The sequence below is a fragment of the Ostrea edulis genome, chromosome 7 (genome assembly GCF_947568905.1).
Source record: "Ostrea edulis chromosome 7, xbOstEdul1.1, whole genome shotgun sequence".
Lineage (NCBI taxonomy): Eukaryota > Metazoa > Mollusca > Bivalvia > Ostreida > Ostreidae > Ostrea > Ostrea edulis.
The window spans coordinates 73997172-74020008 of record NC_079170.1 but is presented as its reverse complement, the minus strand read 5'-3'; the positions used below and the strand labels follow the sequence as shown (position 1 = coordinate 74020008).

Genomic DNA, 22837 nt, shown 5'->3' with positions numbered 1-22837 from the left:
TGTCTCGGATGATCCTTGGAATAACTTTTGAAAGTTCACCATGACTGGTGCATTCTTTTCTGCTTTTTAGCTCACCTGAGCTAAAAGCTCAAGTGAGCTTTTCTGATCGCCCGTATTCCGGCGTCCGTCCGTCTGTCAACTTTTAACATTTTTCACTTCTTCTCAAAAACCACTGGGCCAATTTCAACCAAAGTTGGCACAGAGCATCCTTAGGTAAAGGGAATTCTAAATTCTTAAAATAAAGGGCCAGGCCACCTTCCAAGGGGAGATAATCAAGAAAAGGTAAAAATAGGGTAGGGTCATTAAAAAATCTTCTTCTCAAGAACCACTGGGCTAGAAAAGAGGAAATTTATAGATAAGCTTTATTAAGTAGTGCAGATTCTAAATTGTTAAAATCATGGCCCCCGGGGGTCGGATGGGGCCACAATAGGGGATCAAAGTTCTGCATACAAATATATAGGAAAAATCTTTAAAAATCTTCTTCTCAAGAACCACTGAGCCAGAAAAGCTGAGATTTATATGAAAGCTTCCTGATATAGTGCAGATTCCAAATTGTTAAAATCATGGCCCCCGGGGGTCGGATGGGGCCACAATAGGGGATCAAAGTTTTACATACAAATATATAGGAAAAATCTTTAAAAATCTTCTTCTTTTAAGAACCATTGTGCCAGAAAAGCTGAGATTTATATGAAAGCTTCCTGATATAGTACAGATTCTAAATTGTTAAAATCCTTGGCCCTGGGGGTCGGATGGGGCCACAATAGGGGATCAAAATCAAAATTTTACATACAAATATATAGGAAAATTCTTTAAAAATCTTCTCAAGAACCACTAAGCCAGAAAAGCTGATATTTACATGAAAGCTTTTTGACATGGTGCAGATTCCAGTTTGTTCAAATCATGCCCCCTGGGGGTTGGATGGGGCTACAAGGGGGGATCAAAGTTTTATATACAAATATATAGGGACATTCTTTAAGAATCTTCTTCTCAAGAACCACTGAGCCAGAAAAGCTGATATTCACATGAACAGCTTTCTAACATAGTGCAGAGTTAAGTTTGTTCAAATCATGGCCCCCTGTTTTAGGATGGGGCCACAATAGGGGATCAAAGTTTTACATACAAATATACATGTATAGGAATTTTTTTTTTTAAATCTTCTTCTCAAGAACCACTGAGCCAGAAAAGCTGAGATTTATATGAAAGCTTTCTGATATAGTGAGATTCAAGTTTGTTCAAATCATGGCCCCTGGGGGTAGGATGGGGCCACAAGGGGGGATCAAAGTTTTACATACAAATATATAGGACAAATCTTCAAATATCTTCTTCTCGTGAACTATTGGGCCAAAGAAGTTCACATTTACATGAAAGCTTTCTGACATAGTGTAGATTCAAGTTTGCAAAAACTATGGCCCCCAGAGGTAGGTTGGGGTCATAATAAGGACTACGGTTTTACATGCAAATATATATAGAAAGTCTTCTGATATGGACCAAGGTGACTCAAGTGAGCGATGTGGCCCATGGGCCTCTTGTCCTAAATATGCAATCAGTTTTTATACTGCATCAGTAAACTGAAAGAAGTCCTTCAAATGATAAGGACAATAATCACTATGGTAATTTTGGCTCCACCATAAAACCAAAGCCTTACCACCTAGAATCATGTTTGCAATTTTGGTTGAGACATTCCTGCTCTATATCACTATGCATTTAGTTTTTCTTCAAAGCTGTTCCGATGTATAGAAGATTTTGAGGAATTAGTGGACTTTTGGCAGTTTTTGTCCCGTCCTAAGGCCCCAGGGGTGCAGGAGTTCTGAACTTTACAATTTACGTCTGCCTTGTCCCGAAGATGTTTCATACCAAATTTGAAAGGAGTTGGAATAGTAGTTATTAAGAAGTCTAAACAGTTCTATTTTTTACACATTTAATAACTGACCATTTAGTCTCAACCCTGACACCAAAACCCCTACCGCTGAGATCATCAAATGTACAATTTTAGTGAAGGATTACCTTTTCTTTCTAGGCATTCATTTAGTTTCAATCTAGTATCAATAGCACTAAAGAACTTGTTATTTAAGGAGGTGTGCTACACCAGTGAAATTTGACATGGATGAAAAGTGGACGATATGTACAACAATATTTTGAAATTGAAAACTTTCAAATTTACTATATTTAGTCAAAAAATGCAGTTTTAGTTGAAAGCAATCCGAGAAAAATTTAAAACCCCTTCTGGATTCGAACACGCGATCTACAGTTCAGCAGTTGACATGCTAACCTACTGAGCTACTCAGCTAGGCGAGAATTCTTGAAATTAATAGACAAATATTGCTAATACTCATATTTTCATCCATGTTTTAAAAGGAAGTCAGTCATTATGACGATGTAGAGTACCTCCTTAAGTGTTTTATACATAAACATTATATACCAAGTTTGGTCCTTCCCTAAGGTGAGAACCTCGATCCCGGAGATAATGAAATTTACAATTTTGGTAGAGTCCTTCCTGCTCTACATCACGATGGATTTAGTTTTTATTACACGTGTGTGGTTCCAGAGAAGACCATTTTTGAAAATTGGTGAATTTTTGACAGTTTTTGCCCTGTCCTAAGGCCCCAGGGGTGTAGGAGTCCTGAAAATTACAATTGATGCCCCTTTTATCCCAAGGATGCTTCATACCAAATTTGAAAAGAATTGGAATGGAACTTATCAGGAACTGGTAATGCATGATGGACGCAGTACTTAGGTCACCTGAATTTACTAAGGTGACCTAATAAAACTGAAAAACTTTGTCAGTGTATATATATATATATATATATATATATATATATATATATATATAAGAGGATGAAGATAACGACCAGTGATCAATCTCATAACTCCCATAAGCAATACGAAAAATAGAGAGTTGGGCAAACACGGACTCCTGGATATAGCAGAGGTGAGATCAGGTGTCTAGGAGGAGTTATCATCCCCTGTCGACCGGTCACACCAGTCGTGAGCCCTACATCTTGATCATGTAAAAAATCATTGTGCCAAGAACGGCCTAACAATAGATGTGAAACGTGTCACACAGCAGTTGATCCTATAATAGGTTGTATTGGCAGACTAAATTGTTATAACGACCATAGAAATGCTGATTTTAAAACGAGACTAATGTCTGTTGAAACCCCTGCACAATCATTTTTTCTCAGTAGCCTACTTCGATTTAAAAACTGACTATACGCAGAACAAGCACTTGAGTAGCGAATCAGTTCAGAGATATAGACACCATATGCATGTGATAATGTAATATTGTTGGATAAATATGGGAAGATAATGATGCAGAAGCTAAAATGACCCTGTTTGTCCTAAAAGTTGTTAGTTTGCCGTTAATATCTACTTTCAATAAAAAAAAATAATTATACAAAGCACTATAATGACCAAGGACACGATTAACCAGATTGTCAAATTTTCAGGACGACTCATCCCTTCTTAGGACAAACGAAAAGGTTTACATGATATGGCTAATAGTAACAGAGAATGACAAAACAAGAAATACATCTAGCACTAAAGCTACACTAAATCTACAAACGTATTTGCATCACAGACTACATATATTTGGTTTTAGGCTTGGCAATCAATGTTGAATGCGGAGCGAGTTTTGATATGTCCTATTCGTCCAAAGAGCTGATTCACAATGACGGAGGAGTAATGATAGACTTAATCTTAAGATTGTATGTCCATATTGGCCCTACCCTGAGCCCTGAACCCATGGATTTGAAAATTATGTAGAGAGCTTCGATTACATTATAATTATAATGCAATTTTATTTTCTCAAATAAATATAAAAGTAGGGAAGGTGTTTTAAAATTTAATACATTTTCATAACATTGCCATATTAGCCACACCTTAGGGCCCTAACCTCTGATCCAGGAGCCACGGATTCATAATTTAGGTATAGGCTTCATGAATATCAAGACGATTTTTGAAAAATTGGTATTTTGCATAGTTTGCCCAGGACATGAGCCCCCCCCCCCCCCCCTATTGTATTGTAATAAATTTCAAACCTTAATTTTCTCTTATACTAGAGCTGTTTGAAATCAAAAATGGTAATGATTGACCTTGTAGTTTTCAAGGAGTTAAAGATGTAAAATTGTTTACAGACGACGACGGAAATAGACCTATTAACAAAAATGATCATATATTTTTGAATTATCAGTACTGACCTCAAAGCAAATTGTTATATCTATGTATTTATTAATGATCAAAGTAAAAATCAGCCTGTTACATGTATGTATACCTTCGGACATGCCATTTTCAACACTTATCTACATGATGATAGTATTTGAAAGACAAGAAAACATCTGTAATAAGAAAACCTATATTACATCGGTGTACTTGGGTGTAGTTTTGTAGTTACAAATACTTGCACATGTTTTTCTTCACTAATGGATTTCTTTCAAATTGTTATCGAAAGAGTTTTGCCGAAATGGAAACATTTACAAAATTCTAGATTTGTTTCAGTTCCCCCAGAGAGGCAATATTTGTACATGCTTTAATGGTTTCATCAATGATGATTTCCGTATGCAGTTTGGTAGGTTTCTTTTTCATATCTTCCAGCTTGCTTCTGCTTTCATCTCGAAGTTTTGATAGCTTTGGTATAAGTGTTAACAACTGTACCTTTGAACACTTATTTTCAGCAGCTTGAAGAACACGTTCACAGTTAGCTAGCATATTTTGCATGTTAAGAAGATCTCGCTTACGCTCCTGAATTTCATTCATTTGTGTAGCTCGTTCTGTTATTAGTTTTCTGTCGAACTCTGTGTTCAATGTTTCAACATGTTTTATTACTTTGTCACTAAATTTCTGTATTTCCTTTCTGCGACATTCACTGGCTTTTTCAAGTGTTTCGTAGTCTTTTGTAAACATATTAATTTTACTGTCAATATCTTCAATTAGCACCTTTATGGTACTGGCAATCTTATCGCTCTCTTTCGTATCCTTTGAACCCTTTGCAGCATCCTGAAGTGTAAGAACGGTTTCACATTTTCTATGGTTCACCATGGTGCAGGTGACGCAACAAGGGACGTCATGATCTTGACAGAACATTTCAAGTTTCTTTCCGGGATGGACTTCACAAACATCATGGGCGCTGGACACAACGGAAGGGGTGTCTTCAGAATCATCAATGGGAGCAATTCTGTGATCGGCAAGAATAGGCAAGGATCTATGGAAGTCCCCACATATCTCGCAAAGGGCAGCACTGCATGAATAGCACCAAAATTTCCCAGGTGCATCCTGACCTCTTTTAAAGCAAGATTGGCAAACAACTTCTTTCTGCTCTATGTTCTTTTGATCAAGCAGTGTCATAATTAAATGGTTAACCGGAAAACCCGCTGCCGCCAGTTTTGGGGATTTATTTTCATTAATCGGAATACGATTGAACAGACGACACGTTGGACATGAAAATCCTTCCTCATCCTGTTTGTAGGCTGTGGAAATGTAATCCGAAAGGCAGTCTTCACAGTATGTATGTAGACAAGGGAGGTAGCGAGGTTTCGTAAAATATTCCAGACATATGGGACAAGTTATCAATTCTTCGTAACTCATGATTAAAGGTCGATTTGCTGAATGGGAAGATGACATTGTGTCATAATATTCAAAACCAAATTGGGTATTTTCGGTTAGTTTTACTTTGCTGTGTATTTTCTGCTTTGTCATAAAACTATCAAATAATTCTGAAATAATCATATGTATGGTCATTGTCATTATTAATTTTATGAAAAGAAAATACAGCCGAAATATTGAACACTGCTAATCTGGGAAAATCGTGTTCTCTATAAAGTTTTTATTACTATAATTCCTTGTTTACTCTGCCACGTCAGAGCGTCAGAGGTACAATATTGATACATAGGCCTTTTGACTAACAGTACAGATTACAGGTAACTAACATATTGAACTCATTGTAGCGCACATGTATTCCAATTTATTTGTTGTTGGTTTTTTGGGGTTTTTTTTTTTTTTTGGCATTGCTGAGATATACAATAACAGTGTATACCTGGACATGAACACACCCTACCTGTAGGTGTGTGGTATGTTTTGATTTACGTACGGGGATCAGTCAATCTGTATATTTACATAAACATAGCCCCGTGCATCAAAAATAAAGATCAAGTGCACAGCTATTTTTGTAACACTCATTGGTCTCGGACGTTTCTAATGCTTCCCACAATTTCAAGATTGTACAACATAAAAATTAAGAAAGATGATAAGATAGCATTGATGTGTCATAGTCAAATTCCTTAACACCCAGACGTTATTATCGACAACTGCATGGATCACTAAATATATGATAAAACATTAAGGAAAGGTGTGCTTTGTATGTATTTTTAACGGTAGATTCAAGTGTAAACAAATTGGAACTCGACATCTGGCTATTAACATAATTGATAAATGCAATTTTGATTTAATTGTATTTTCCCCTCTATATACATGTATTATAAATTACACAATCAGAAATCAAACAATAATTTGCACATTGATTTCTAAAATTTGTAACTTATGAAAATGATTTATATTATCAATTTATGATACCTCAATATTCATAAAAGAAATTATTCATTTAGTCCATGATTGAGAGTAAAAGAGAGAGAGAGAGAGAGAGAGAGAGAGAGAGAGAGAGAGAGAGAGAGAGAGAGGTGGGAGGGGAGGGTGGGTGGGTGTAGACTGTGTACAGTCAGCTACTGTTAGCAATACAACCATTATACAATCACTATGACCACAGAAACCCTACAGATAGCCCTGAGAAATATCCTGTGTATATCAAAACTATACACAACACCCTGAGACATGTCCTGTGTATATCAAAACTATACACAACACCCTGAGACATATCCTGTGTATATCAAAACTATACACAACACCCTGAGACATATCCTGTGTATATCAAAACTATACACAACACCCTGAGACATGTCCTGTGTATATCAAAACTATACACAACACCCTGCTTTCTTGGCCAGGTAAATTCCAGGTAAATAGCAATGACCAAAGATGAGCTCCTCCCACATCCAGTGATCCGTGAAGAATATGTACTGTATTTTGGGGGATATTTAAGGGGTGAACGCATTGCTTCATTTATCTCTATAAAGATTTTATAGCGTAAACAATATATTAAAAAAATTGCATATAGAAAAATATTCACTCTGTTTTATTCCCCCATTTGTCCTTGTTGTCAGTGGATGTATTTAAGACACCAGAAAATATTAAACATGGGCATCTTTCTTTTAACACCAAACCAAAGGGCAAACAAATCACGAGGAGAAAGTAATCTTGCATAAAGATTATTATTTACTTTAATATGATGTTATGATGTACTATGGTAATAATTCAAAATACAGTATGATTTGTAACTGTACTACAGCCTTAACTCCTTGAACAAATTTCGTTGTACAATGTAATCTGACTCACAAACGTTCAAATTAAAAACAAATGATTGCAGCACAGTATATATATATATATATATATATATATATATATATATATATATATATCCAATAATAAAAGTCAAGAAACACAAAACTCGAATAACATTTCACTGTTAGCGCTTTCGGCTTTAATGCCTCTTCAAACAGTTATAAAATTTTATAACTGTCTGAAGAGACATTAAAGCCGAAAGCGCTAACAGTGAAATGTTATTCGAGTTTTGTGTTTCTTGACTTTTATTATTGGATGTATTTACTGTATCAAATACCGAATTCTTTATTTACAAACTATATATATATATATATATATATATATATATATATATATATATATAAATTTTTGCATTAGATGTCTGCAGTTGAACATTTGTCATATTCAAATTTATTTCTCACTTTCAATTTCGAAGAGGATAGGATATATGGATAGAACATGAACTATATGACAAGTGTATACGAGCATAACTGATTTGTTTTTATCATTTTCCTACAGATATGTTAACTAACAAAACCTCATCGACGACACCAGTAACAACCCCACAGACAAATGACGAAGAAGATGACGGGGGCAATGATAGTCGAATCACAAATACTGTCCTGAGATGCCCACTATGTAAACAAAACCTTTGCACTCCGGTGACATTGAATTGCTTACATTCTTTCTGTAAAGAATGCTTACTTCGCCAGAAAACGCATCTTCAAGACAAAGATGATAATGACAGTGGGAGAAAATTTCTAAAGTGCCCATCATGTCAATATATAACTCCGCTGAAAGATAGTTCAGAAAAAGATATCGAAATTGAACCTGCCGTATCTCTTCTACAAAACAGTATTATATTAACTCTTACAGATATTTCAACGGGAACAAATCTGAATTGTGAGCCCTGCAGAAACCGCCAAAAAAACACTGACGCAACATATTGGTGTTTTGATTGCATTGCTTACCTATGTGAAGAATGCTTTCTTTTCCACAACTCTTTATCATGTCTTGCCGAACACAAGGTTTTCCCCAAAGAAGAAATAGCTGGAAAGATGTCTTTAGTAGCCAAGGCAAGAGAAGTGTGTGCCAAACATGGTTTACGTTTGACCCATTTCTGTAGAGCCGAAAATAATGTATGTTGTGAAAGATGCATTTCTGTTGATCATATCGACACTTGTTCTGGAAAACATGATAATGTTGATGACGTTGCCGCAAGTGTAGCTGATGCAGCCATCTCAAAGCTTCTATTATCCGTAAGGACCTTAAATGATGAAATATGTACATTCATGAATGTCACCGACTCATTTGAGTCCGAAATTGATTGCTTTTTTCAACGGAAGCACAAACTTATCATGGAAACGGAACAAATCTTCAAAAGAAAAATATTAGAAAAATGTGATATTCTGGTCGCAGAATCATACAAAATGGCCTACTTTAATTTGCAAGATATTGAATCGATTTTGCCGTTGCTACAACAGAAGAGAATGTCTTTGACAAATGCTCTTGATATTTTGTCCGCCTCTCTAAACGGATCAGAAATTCGATTTTTTCTTGAAAAACAGAAGGTGAAGACCATCGTTCTGAATGTTCAAAAGTCCATCCCAACTCTGCTACTAGAAAACAAGAAAGATATTTCAATATCTTTTCAAGCTTTAGCCATTCTCAGAAACCTTTGTTCAGTTGAAACTTTCGGCTCCATTTATGAAGTCAAACATGTAAAGGAGTTTCCATGTGTCACAGATAAATCCAAGGCCCTGGATGGTTTAGATGGACTGAGTGTATTAGGCAAAACAGAACCTTCCGCTAGCTCAGACGATGCAAATGAAACGAAACAGGAAAACCATGGAAAATCAGCAAAGCCAAACATTAATAGCATCGGTGAAATTGCTGCTGTTGGTGAAACTAAAGACAATGTTGTGCAATTGTTGGATGGCACTGCAGACAAAGATTTAGCAGAAGTCCGTAGAACACAAAATGAAACGTCTCATGTAACTCGCTCTACTGCTGCGTGTAGCAGTTGGAATAATGTGATGTTGGAAAGCTCCACTACAGATACATCCGGTAAAAAATATAAAATTAACAGTTTTTCAGCACAGTCGAGGTTATGGGTGAGCGAAATGGATCTAAGTTCAAGACAACGATTTTCTGAAGACCATCCTAGGTCTTTTGAATTCGGAGGAGACACGTTCTCACTGTTAACGACGATAGATATCGAACGAGGAAACTCCCATATAACTGGATGCAGTTGGGTATCTGAAAATGAAATTCTCGTGGTTGATGCAAACTTGAAACGAAGGTACACGGCCTTCATTTGTAATGTACTAACCAAAAAAATTATCAAGAAGATTCGCTTGAAACACAAACCTTTTGACGTAACTGTTACTGCTGATAATGAATGCGTCATAAGCTTTCCCCAAGAAGAGAAGATACTAGTGTATGATGTAAACGACTTCTCTGAGGTTGATGATATAGATGTTGATTTCCATTGCCATGGGGTCTATGGTATGGATAATGGAATGATCATTACTGCAGGCGATGAAAACATTGCCATTTTTGACAGTGACTTTGTATTAAAGAAAGATTGGACTGTGGATGGAGAAAATATCAGATACGTTTGTGCGGGCAACATTAACCTCATATTTTACAGTGAATTACAAGAATGCAATATCTATCGAATTCATGGGAATGGAGACAATCTATTTCAGTACCATGATGATGATATGAAAGGTGCAGCCGGACTTATCATGGATGGAAATAAAGACATATATGTATGTGAAAAAGGTTCCAATTATTTATGGGTTTTGGATAAAAAATGCAATTTCATTCAAAAAATTGATATTGGAGAAATTCCAACAGTGATATCACTTTCAAAGGAAGGAAATAAGATTTGCGTGATAAGAGGTGGGAGAAATTCAGCAAACGTGGCAGATATTTATACAAAAATGACTGGTATATGTACATAATTTGCGAGTAGCGGAACTAACAGCACAATGTCAGGAGGTAGTCGTTTGTGACATGTTGATATGAACAAAAATCGGGATATTTTGATCTGTTCTTGAGCTATACATGTATGTGTATTGTATAAATAACTACATGTATGAAACGAATGACTAGGTTTGTAAAAAGCCACGTTTGGCCTCACCTCAAAAATAAAACTGGAAGTCACAAAATTATCAACAATTATTCTTATTTTTTACTATTAGCATTTTTAAAATAAAATTCACGTAAACTTAAATATTGTTTGAAGTAATTATCAATTATTACGTACATGTGTAATAATAACTAAATGCATAGTAAAATAGAGCAGGAAGACTTTTATCAAAATGTAAATTTCATGATCCACGTACACGGGGTCGAGATTCTGACCCCAAGGCGGGGCCAAACTTGGCACATAGTGTTTATGAGTAAAATATTTCAATAACATCTTATTTAGTGCTATCGATACTAAATAAAAGCTAAATGGATATTTATTTAGAAAGAGCGGGTAGTCCTTGAACAAAATTGTAAACTTGATGACCCTAGGGGTAGGGGTTTTAGTATCAGATGGGGCCAAAATTGTCATTTATCAAATATGCGAACAATAGAACGTTTTAACTTCTTATAATAGCTACTATTCAAATTCTTATCAAATTTTGTGTGAAGCATCATCTGTACAAGGGAGCTCAAATGTAAATTTATGAATCCCTGCACCCCTTGGGTCTTAGGGGCGGGGCAAAAGTTTTCCGATTTTCAAAACATTTCTTTTCTCTTTTTTGTAAGAAAACCTAAATGCATTGTGATGTAGATCAGGAAGGCTTCTACCCAAATGTAAATTTCGTAATCCCCGGGGTAGAGGTTTTGACACTTGTCAGCGCGGGGCCAAACTTGGTATATACAGTGTATATGTGTTAAACATTTAGATAGTAATTAACGCTATTGATACTAAATTGAAACTAAATATAAGGAGTATTGGCAGTCCTTTACCAAAATTGTAAATGATGGCATGATCCTTAGGGGTGAGGGTTTGATTCCAGGGTAGAGCCAAAATTATTATAGCGAAATATTTTCTTCTTGAAGTTTCCTGCTATATTGGTACAGTGTAAAACTAAATGCATATTTAGAAGTATCAAACTTGTGAATTTCACAACCCCAGGTTACTGACTCTAGGATGGTCTAAATTAGTCATATTGTGTTGTTATCATTACGTACATTATATCATGCAAGGCTTTTCATCACTACAGCCACTTTCGAAGGTATATCGAAAGAAAGATGGCATCTTAAAACGTATAAATGTACTTTTGTTGAATAGAGTATTCAAAACAGGATTTCTTTTCTCTAGATTCCATAGGCCTTGGGACTAGAGATACTTACATCGATCTATAATTAATATGCAGGTGACCGATTGTTCTATTTAAATTCAATCTTGGTCGTCAAAAAATGTATCACATTTATTTCAATGACGATATTTTGGGAGAAAGCTATAAAGAAAAAAAAATCTAAGAATTTCTCGGTTTCAGATCAAGCCATATAAGAAATAACAAAGAATTGCACCCCACCCCCGTGTTTTCCTACGCACGATAAAATCATATACACATATACTCAAGAAAAAAAGAAACCCATATTTTTTACTCATTAAAGAAATTTTGAAACAGTACAAGGAGTAACTATCACGTCTATCAATGGATACATGTGGCCTATTCAAAACACAGCATGGCCCTTTCAAACCACAGTGTCGAAATGTTTCGCTTGGTTAATCATGTTTATAAAAAGTGTTTTGCACGATTTCTTGTAAATCAGGGGTCTATTGTCATTAATATTTTGGATTTAGGGAAACAACAAACACTCCTATCAAACCCATATTTAAGATTTTATGGCATGTTTGATGCCGCAATGCCACGCCTAAACAAAGATGAACGCAACCGGGCTGTAACGATGCTACTAGCCGGAGCTACGCAACAGGATGTTGCAACTGCATTTGGAGTACATCAATCGACTGTGCAGCGGTTAAATGTTCGTCTCCACCAGCTGGGAAGCACAGATGACAGACAAAGAACTGGCCGTCTGCGGGTTACCACTCCCAGGCAGGACCGTCAGATCCGCCTTCAGCACCTGCACAGTCGATTCAAAACTGCTGTAGAGACTACTGCTACAATTGCTGGACGAGGAAATCAGCGTATAAGTGCTCAAACTGTTCGTAACAGACTGCGAGGAGCTGGAATTCGTGCACGACGTCCATACATTGGAAATCCACTAACGCCGAGACGTCGCCAGGGATGAATGGACTGGTTAAGACAGCATGACCCTAGAATTTGGAGGCGACGACAATGGCATCAAGCTCTCTTAACAGATGAGTCGAAATTCAACTTGTATAGAGCTGATGGTCGTCCACGTGTGTATCGCCGGAAGAATGAGCGTTTTGCAGACTGTTGTGTAATTGAAAGAGATCGCTTTGGTGGTGGAAACGTTATGGTGTGGGGAGGTATTGCTTACGGAAGGTGAACATCACTCCACGTAATTCATGGCAATATGAATAAACTAAAATATCGTGATGAAATCCTTGCTCCTTTGGCTGTTCCATTTGTCCATCAGCACAATCTGACTCTGCAACAGGACAACGCAAGGCCGCATGTGGCAAGGGTGTGCTCGGATTTTCTGCAGACGAACAATGTGGATGTTCTTCCATGGCCAGCGTTCTCACCAGACCTTGATCCAATTGAACATCTATGGGATGAGCTGGATAAACGAGTTAGACGCCGTCTCAATCCACCAACCACCATCCAGGATTTAGAGCAGGCCTTGTTGCAGGAATGGAACAATATCCCTCAGGTTACCATCAACAAGCTTATTAACTCTATGGCAAGACGTTTTCAGGCTGGAATTGATGCAAACGGAGGACATACGCGATATTAAAACTCACTGTAATCCAGTCATTAAATTGTTACCTTGTATGGACCGAGAGAAGCTGTGATATTATTCTTAACTGTTCAACACAGCAACATGAGACATGTTTGATTTTTATCACAGGGCGGTTTACAGCATTTAAACTTTAAAAAAATAAAAATAAGATGTAAACTGAAGAATTAAATTATCATGTATAATCTGAATATGCGTTTCTTTTTTTTTTTTCTTTTTTGTTCAGTATATATTCTGTGTATTTTTTTAAAAGCTTAAAAATATAATATTTATTTGTAATCGTGGGTTCATAGGACCATATCTAATTACTGTGCATTACATCGAGCTATTACATGAAGTTATCCTTGACTATCTGATTTTCCCATAATGAGCAATTCCCAAAGCTGCTGTTTTATCTCCGAGCAGATCTAGAAGATATCCAGAATCACAATCAAGAAGACAAAATACTGTGATCTGTAACACGGGGAGAGGATTGGGGTTACATGTGGGCTTAAGGCAGACATGTAGCCACCTTGAAAGTCATTTTACGTGCAATATATATATATATATATATATATATATATATATATATATATATATATATATACAAAGCACTAAAATGACCAACGACACGAACAACGAGATTGACAATCTCGTTGTTCGTGTCGTTGGTCATTTTAGTGCTTTGTATAATTTTTTGTATTTGACCTTGTATCCATGTTGTGGATCCGACACTTTGAGGTATCGGGTGTTGTTGGAACTTTAGTGCTTATATATATATATATATATATATATATATATATATATATATATAAGAACTATATATTATCAACCACTAAATCTCTAAATTTATGTTATGCTATTGCATGAGCAAACAATGCTTAATTCCTTTTTCTTTTGATTCATTTTGATAATCTGAAAAACCTGTGAGAATGTCTCTAGATTAAAGGCTATGTCCATTGGGTGCCATCTTTGGGAAAAACCAATGAAATTATCACAGCGACCTTTGTAACTTTAGTCATTTAATGTATTTTTGGTTTGGTTTGAACATACATTTTTTATTGTCAAGAAATACCTTTTTTATGCCACGGTGACAATTAATAAAACAAAAAATATTCAAAATTTAAGTACAAGCTAGGGAATCTACGGAAGCCGATAGGTGCCAAGGTATAGAGTTAATATTTATTTAACTAGCGGCCGCCACTTAATTTATGTGGCGGCCACCACTTAATTTAACTGGCGGCCGCCACTTACTATCTGGCGGCCGCCAGTTATTAAATGGCGGCGGCCATTTATTATCTGGCGGCCACCATATAAATTAACTGGCGGTCGCCAGTTATTTTATCTGGCGGACGCCACTTAATTTATATATGGCGGCTGCCAATTGCAAAAACAATGTAATTCGTATTGTTGAGTGATTATTTTGGAAAGATTTGAATAGTACGCAAACACGCAGCATCGTTTTTCAAAGTGTATAGGGGCAGTTGGGAATTGTCTTCTACAATTGTTGACAAGCAGAAAAGGAACCTAAAATGTCTCTTTTGTCCAAACTTCGTACTTCAAAATTGGAGGGAGAGGGCTCCGTTCATCCTTCAATTCATCAGTTCATTCATTATTACATTTTTACCATTCATTAATACCACCAAAAAGAGTGGGGTGGGGGCCAATCCGCCAATTAATCTTATTTTACATGTGAACATGATTTAGTTTGCATGTGAAAATAGCAGAAATTGAACGTTGTCAAAAAATGGAGGGTCAGCCCCGTGGTTGTACGTATTTAACAGTACAATCGAAAAACAATCATTGAATGCTCTTAATTGTGTGTGTGTATATATATATATATATATATATATATATATATATATTATATATATCTTATCTTACTTATCTTATATATATATATATATATATATATACACACACACACACATATATATATATATATCACATACATATTACTAAGCGTTGGGGAGGGATTGCACCCCTTTCATTTTGAGATAGAGAAAGAGAGAGGAGTTGAATAACTGGTGACAGCCATATAAATGATTTAAATTGAGAGGCGGCCGCCATATAAATTGCCGCCAGTTAAATTAACTGGCGGCCGCCATATAAATTAACTGCCAGTTAATTTATTTGGCGGCCGTCAGTTAATTTATATGGCGGCCGCCAGTTAAATTAACTGGCGGCCGCCATATAAATTAACTGGTGGCCGCCACATAAATTAACTGGCGGCCACCCGCCATATAAATTAACTGGCGGCCGCCAGTTAAACAAATATTAATTCTATACTCTGGCACCTATCGGCTTCCGTAGGAATCAAAGGCTAATAAGATGATATTCTTAAATAAAGCAGTCAAATTATATCAAGAAATATGCATATACAAAATTACAAAGTATTGTAATCAGTGGCGGATTTAATGCCCCCCCCCCCCCCCTAACATTTTCAAATTTTAAAGTAAAATTGTGGTCTCTTCGACTCTTGTATAAAAAAAATGTAACCAATAAAAAAAAAAAAAGCAATAATTTATTCCACTCTCGGAGAAATAAATGACAAAATCTTTTAAAAAGTTACGTATCATATAATGCGAAAACAACTAGCTTTTATTCGCTAAAGTATCGCGTATAACACGAAAGTTACGAGTTTGTTCGCGAATGTTTCGCGTTCATAATCTGACTAAAGTACAGACCTATAATAGTATATATATATATAATAATATAGGTATGTACTTTAGTCAGATTGTATATATATATAATAATATAGGTCTGTACTTTAGTCAGATTGTTTCGTGTTAGGCCTACATGTATATAACGCGGAAAAAAAAAATTTTTTTTAGCTGCGAAAATGAGCTCAATGGGCTTTCGTACAATTGAATAGTCATCATAATTATGTAAGATATAGAACATACGGTATATATGTATGTAGTCTCTCCGACAGTGAATTCAAATAAGTCTTGACTATCGAGGATACACGTCAGGTAAATTGACCCACTTTGCTAGCTCTGTCACCTTATCTAAATACTTGTCTAAAGCAAATTACCTACACTGTACATCTGGCACGTGGAAGGTAAGGTGCAGGGATTAGCGTTGAATTTAAGTTTTGATGAGTTTTGTGAGTTAACTTGCATGCGAAATGAATCAGGCCTCAAACGTTTATAAAATAGGCCTACACGCGTAACACGGGGTCATTTCAAATATATAACTTTTTAAAGCGCTTCAAAAAAAAAAAAAAAAAACACAAATAAATGTTAGAAAAACAAATTACCGAAATTTCGATGATTTTTTTTTTTAATTATTGGTGTTAATCAATGAAAAATATAGGGGTTAAAATCACTAGTTACCGATTATCGTTCTTGATCTCACAAAGTGAAAGTAGATACGGAGGACATAACGGTAAAATTGGTTCCGTTAGCCGGATGGGCATTTGTTTATACATCTTGCCTATGTCCACGACCATCTGAAGAAAATGGTACGAAATAGATTATACATGTTATATAGAACGTCTTTTGTTTGCTTTCAGAATATCGTATTGCTGCTAGTTGATTATGTCAAAGGAGTTCGAAATTGTATCAAGAAACAAGTCAATTAAAACTGATTATTATAGAGCAGACTTGCAAAACTTCAAAATGATAGCAGTTTTGTAGATTACATTGTACTTGTAAGCTGACCTTGTCCTGGGATGGATATAAAGACATAACGATATGTTTACCTACACATTGTTTTATTTTTTGCACTTATTGTTTTTTTTTTAAATAACACCCCCATACCCATTGTGGCTGTTGTTGGTCTTGGCAACTAGGCAGTGATGATTAAAGCCAATAAATTCACTCCATTCGGCCAAGCCACGACCTATGCTAATTCATTTGATTGACCAGAATGCATATTTCATGACTGCATTTCTATCAAGTGGATTTTATTGGCCTTAGGCCAACAATAAAAATTGTTGAGTTTCCGCTAACGTTCCAGAAAAAAATAGGGTAGGTAGGTAGGAAATAAATTTTATTTTTTTTTTTAAATTTTATTTTTTCAAAAACATTGTAAACTCTAACAAGTGTAGTATAGGAAGGAGGAGAAAATCTTTGGCTGGACCGGGAATCGAACCCGGACCCCTGCATTACTAGGCAGGTGCTCTAACCACTGAGCTATCCCGGCCGATATCCAGTCCGTAAAGCCCTAATTACTACATTCCTCCCTCCGTAAGATCAATTATAATTTTATAATTGTCTTTCAATATCAACCCAGGTTCTTTTCGCCCCTGACAGGTCAACCTGCACCACCAGGTGTGGTCAACGGCACCAAATGTAGTATGGGAAGGAGAAAATCTTTGGCTGGACCCCTGCATTTCTAGTCAGGTGCTCTAACCACTGAGCTATCCAGGCCGATATCCACGGTCCGTATAGCCCTAATTACTGCACAAGTTAAATGTTCTATTGAATTTTATACTTTCAAAATAAAATTTTGCTTAAATTGCATTGCAAGTAAACTTTCAATCATAACATTTCACCCGTTATTGGCTGAGGATTATTTCCAGATGTTTTATAAGAAACTATATTTTTCGATGAAACGTATCTAGCATAAAACACAAAAGTTAACTCCTCTATGCCACTATGCTCTACAAGTACCAGATATATTGTTTCTAAATTTAGATTGGTTGTCATAGGAATACTTCTATTGGATATGTTTGACAGGAAAATAATGTGATGGTTTTGAAAAAATATATTAAATCATCACCAAAATATCAACATCATTAACATATTTTAAGTTTATTAATACATTTCTGAATGTATTTTCACAATCTAAATGGAACAAGGGTAGGAAGACAGTCTGGGCAGATCCCACTTATCCTAATGGGATCCAACTCTCTTCCAGCTAAAACTTTTTACCAGACATAAATTTTTATTTTAAAAACAATCTGCACATCTGTTTTTCCTCTCGGCTCTCACCAGCCATTAACAACTCGGATGCGCTCACTGCTTTATTTGCGGCCTTTTTCATAGTGTTTTCAGTTAAAACTGCAGCAGAAACCAAGGATGTGCATACAAATTTGACAGACTGGACATTCATGTCTGTCACTCTGCATCATGACCTCCATATAAAACTAGGGTCCCCGTGTGTATATAGTAATGCCCACTGAAGCGATAACATAAGACAGTGCATGGCTATAAATAGCCACCGTCTAAAAACACCATAAGAGTTGGCAATTCTAACAAAAGAAAGTCTTCTATGAAAACATGACACTTGGCAGAGTCTCTCGACCGTCTGTTAACTTCAATTGTTAAATCACCGTTGCGTGAGCACGCATGGAGGTACTAGACACTGGGTCAACCATCATCCATGCTGTTAGTTAGAAACATTATCAATGTTGTTTAAACGCTTGACACAATACCATGCAATTTTGTATATCATTAAAGCATTTGAATGACTTCATCTCAATGTCTAACTAAAACGAAAACCAAGAACCGGGAATATATTTTTCCGGAAAAATGATGATTTTTGTTTTAAATATCGAAAAAAAATTCTAGGGTCGGGGCTATAATTTAGGGTCGGTCGGGTTAGCGGAAACACAACACATTTTATCAGTGGCCTTATTGATAAAATTTAGAACTCTTGTGATCAAGTACAATGTTTATAAATCCTTATGTTGTATAGATCGGCCTTAAGCATTATATAATGTACAAACCAACTTTTCTTTCTCTTTTCTGCACTGGATTTTACACGGTATGCCTTATAGAGAGAGAAGGTCTAAGATTAAACTTTGGGTCGAAACATACCAGTTATCAATGAAAAATTAGGTGAGACGTTTCGACCCAATATATTCTAGAGTCGAAACATCTTCGGTCGAAACGTCTTAGGTCAAAACGTCCTTGAGGTCAAAACGTCCTAAGTCGAAATATCCTTTGGGTCGAAACGTCCCTCATTCCTTAGGATTGCATGTAAAACGTTTTTTTGTTTTTTTTCAGCATTAAGAGCTAATACAATGGGTTTTTTTTTGGGGGGGGGGGGGGGGGTGTGGATGTGTACAAATTTTAGATCTTTCCTATTTCTGCATGCATGAACAGTGCAGAGTTACTTTAGATCAAAGATTGCTCATTTCCTGACTGGGAATTTTTCAGTTTGAGAACCATTTGTGCTATGGCAGCGTCAAACTTAAGTTGTTTGATTACAAGTATGTAAAACATTCTGCTGGGATATGTTTATCATCCTGACGTGTGTAATTTTACGCCATCATTGCCGGTGAAGGGCTGCAAAATTTAGGCCTATACTCGACGTTTACGGCCATTGTTGTGCCACTCCTGCTGTGACATTGGACCCCGGATTTTGTGGTGTCATCCCAAGGACCGCCCCATTTAGTCGCCTCTAACAACAAGCAATTAAGGGGTACTGAGGACCTATTTTAACCCGGATCCCCATAGGACCGTCAAACTTAAGTCATTGAAAAAATGGTATACTTATTTCTCATTCACCAAATGCTGAGCATTTAGATGTGAGAATGGCTGAAGTGAGAATCACAAGTCTTCAAAACAGATCGAGATCCTGTGTCCCAGCAGGCACTGTGAGTGGTATGTTAAAGAACCCTCACTGATATGGCCCATCACATAAAAAAAATGTTTGAACTTATTAAATGTGGTACTTTACCTACAGCTGGTGAGGTCTTAACACAAGCACATAATCTTGTGAAAGAAATGAACAAAAACAAAAACAAAACTTCGATGCTGCAACTTAATAGCTCAATAAATTTTATTTAGAGTGCTAATTGTCATATTTAAGGAGGTATATGTTACACCAGAGAAATTTGACGTAGATGAAAAGTGGAGGATATGTACAACAATATTTTGAAGTTGAAAATTTTCAAATTTACTTTATTTTGTCAAAAAATACAGTTTTATCTGGAAAAAATTAAAAAACCCTGCTGGACTCGAACCTGCGACCTACAGTTCAGCAGTCGATATTTTAACCTACTGAGCTACTCGGCTAGGTATTTAAATGTAAAAGGAAAAGTCAAATATTGCTGATATTGATTTTTTCATCCATGTTTTTAAAGGAAGTCAGCCATTATGACAATGTAGAGTACTACCTTAAGATTGTATTCTTGAATTATTTTCAGCCAACCCTGGCAACAGTAAGGATTATCTCAGCATTTTCAACACCAAGACATCGAATATTTTCATCACTTCACAAAGTTATAATGGACAACGTGACTCCACCAAAGCCCGGAGCCAGAGCAGCCAGCTCGTTTGTACACGATAAGGCTTTTGTTAATGGGGAATGGGTACCAGCCAGCAGTGGCAAAACCTTTGATGGTAAGTTACAATGTTGGGTATGAATTTATAATCACTTTTTGACTTGATATGCAGTCTTCATGAAAACATTTAAAACTTACTGGCCAGTCGGACCAGTGAACAGTCTGAATTTAATGGCCCACAGTGAAATTTACTGCCCCCCCCCCCCCCCCCCCCCCAATTTTCATAGTACATGTTTATCACATGCATTATGGAATGCATTGTAAAAATATTGTACAATTAATATACTGAAACTTTATCAAACATGTTTATTCATATCCACCCTAAAACATCCTTTCTGTCGATACCAGAAAAACAACACCGTATAGTATTTCCCCCCTCTCTCTCTTCGCCCGCAAACAACAAGACTACAAATTCACGTTTTTTCCACAAACATGAAAACAACCCGAGTGCACTTTAGGAAGTAGCCTTCTCTACCAACATCAAATGTAAACGATTGATTAATTCTATAAACTATAGAAATTGCATAAAAATCGAGATAACTGCAATTGACGAAGTTCATTTTAATCAGACAATGCAATGAAGCAGCAATTACTGCTACTGGTGTGTAGTGCGACACAGAACGTGGCAATTTTTAGCCGAGTTGCAACGAAATTGAACTCGGCTATTGGTTTGGTGATGCGGGCAGTTGGGCGTCAACAATTGGTTTCCAAATGATAACTCGAAAAGTTTACAATCTAATCAAATGAAACTTTGATATATTGTTGGGTACCAGGTAAGGAAGACCCCTATTGATTTTGGAGAAAAATTGTCAAAGGTCAAGGTCACAGTGACCGAAAATAAATGAAAATTTCAGAAAAATTTGGTTTCCGGATGATAACTCAGAAAGTTTAAATCCGAATCAAATGAAACTTTGATATATTGTTGGGTACCAGGTAAGCAAGACCCCTATTGATTTTGGAGAAAAAAGTCAAGGTCACAGTGACCGAATATAGAATGAAAATTTCAGAAATATTTGGTTTCCGGATGATAACTCAGAAAGTTTAAATCCAAATCAAATGATACTTAAAGATATTGTTATGTACCAGGTAAGGAAGACCCCTATTGATTTTGGAGAAAATGGGTCAAAGGTCAAGGTCACAGTGACCGAAAATAGATTTAAAATTTTTAAAAAAATTAGTTTCCAGAGAATAACTTGAAAATTTTTAATTTGAATCAAATGAAACTTGGTTATATTGTTGGATACCAGCAAAGCAGGGCTTCTATTGATTTTGGAGAAGAAAGGTCAAAGGTCAAGGTCACAGTGACCAAAGATAGATTGAAAACTTCAGACAAATATGGTTTCTGGACAGTAACTTGAAAAGTTTAAAACTGAAATTAGTTCTTCACAATTATAAATATGCCACATCATTCCTGACTTTACAATGTATCCCATGCAACTTGGCTTATGCACCCCTGGGTGCATATATTGATTTTTATTGTTTCAACAAATTGTTCGTTTATTGATTTATTATTTTTTGATGGTAAATTTAAGCAAATAAGACGTTTAGAATATCTAAATCCAACATTATATTTGTAAGACTCTAAAGTGCGGTGGTCGCTCCAAAGTGCGATGTTCACGCCAAAGTGCGATGGTTTGTTAACGTTACGGACGCCAAAGTGCGATGGTCACGCCAATGTCCGATGGTGCGGAGTTCAGTAACGTTTGTGACGTCACGTTATTGTGCCGTCATTCTTAACGTCATTCAAAATAAAACCGAAGAAATGCAACACGGACGACAGCAATGGCAAGGTATACATGGTTGAGGATAGTGAGAACGCCAAAGCACATTTGTTGTCGAACTATCTACTTCGCCCAAACATTCTTTAATTCATGATCATTTATTACTTTTGTTGTACACGTAATAAAATCCTGGGGTATGCTATAATGCAAAACATTCTATACAATTTTGCGTTTGAAAATTTTGTGTTTAATAACACGACAACTAGATGGTAATGAAATAAGTTGAACTTCTTATTTGTTTATGAATAGATTTTGCACTGATATTTTAGTGAAACAACACACGGTTGGTACAGTCTGTACCACAACACTGTGTCGTTTACAAACCAATGCACTTTGGTGTGTCAGACCATCGCACTTTGGCGCATGAGTGTGGACCATCGCACTTTGGCATGTCACACCATCGAGGTTTGGTGTAGACCATCAGAGTTTGGCATGACCATCACACTTTGAAGTCCCATCACACTTTGAAGTCTTACATATTTAATGTGATTTACAAAAAGTCTACAAGTCTATC

The 22837-nt window shown here is 36.2% G+C and overlaps 3 protein-coding genes across 4 annotated transcripts in view; 2 read left to right on the top strand and 1 right to left on the bottom strand.

Moving 5' to 3' along the window:
• Positions 1–4207: 4207 nt before the first annotated feature.
• On the bottom strand, positions 4208–5633 carry LOC125653621 (tripartite motif-containing protein 45-like). The gene has a single exon (XM_048883195.2). It carries the CDS (start codon positions 5614–5616, stop codon positions 4480–4482), a length of 1137 nt encoding a protein of 378 aa, XP_048739152.2. The 5' UTR covers positions 5617–5633; the 3' UTR covers positions 4208–4479.
• A 109-nt stretch (positions 5634–5742) lies between these two features.
• LOC125656294 (uncharacterized) lies at positions 5743–10608 on the top strand. The gene is made up of 2 exons (XM_056145338.1): positions 5743–5912; positions 7945–10608. Exon 2 carries the CDS (start codon positions 7947–7949, stop codon positions 10392–10394), a length of 2448 nt encoding a protein of 815 aa, XP_056001313.1. The 5' UTR covers positions 5743–5912; positions 7945–7946; the 3' UTR covers positions 10395–10608.
• Positions 10609–16249: 5641 nt separating this feature from the next.
• The window catches only part of LOC125653618 (succinate-semialdehyde dehydrogenase, mitochondrial-like), a 34986-nt gene continuing 28398 nt past the window's right edge, over positions 16250–22837 (top strand). Inside the window, exons 1-2 of one of the 2 annotated variants that reach the window (XM_048883189.2) lie at positions 16250–16277; positions 20405–20600. In XM_048883189.2, coding sequence (XP_048739146.1) covers positions 20486–20600 — 115 coding nt within the window. In that variant the 5' untranslated portion in view covers positions 16250–16277; positions 20405–20485. Of the gene's footprint in view, positions 16278–16648; positions 16769–20404; positions 20601–22837 lie in introns of those variants that run through there. The other variant, XM_048883188.2, reaches the window with a different exon arrangement.

Coding starts and splice junctions, on each gene's coding strand:
- LOC125653621 (XM_048883195.2), bottom strand. CDS start 5,616: ATGTCATCTTCCCATTCAGCAAATCGACCTTTAATCATGAGTTACGAA.
- LOC125656294 (XM_056145338.1), top strand. CDS start 7,947: ATGTTAACTAACAAAACCTCATCGACGACACCAGTAACAACCCCACAG.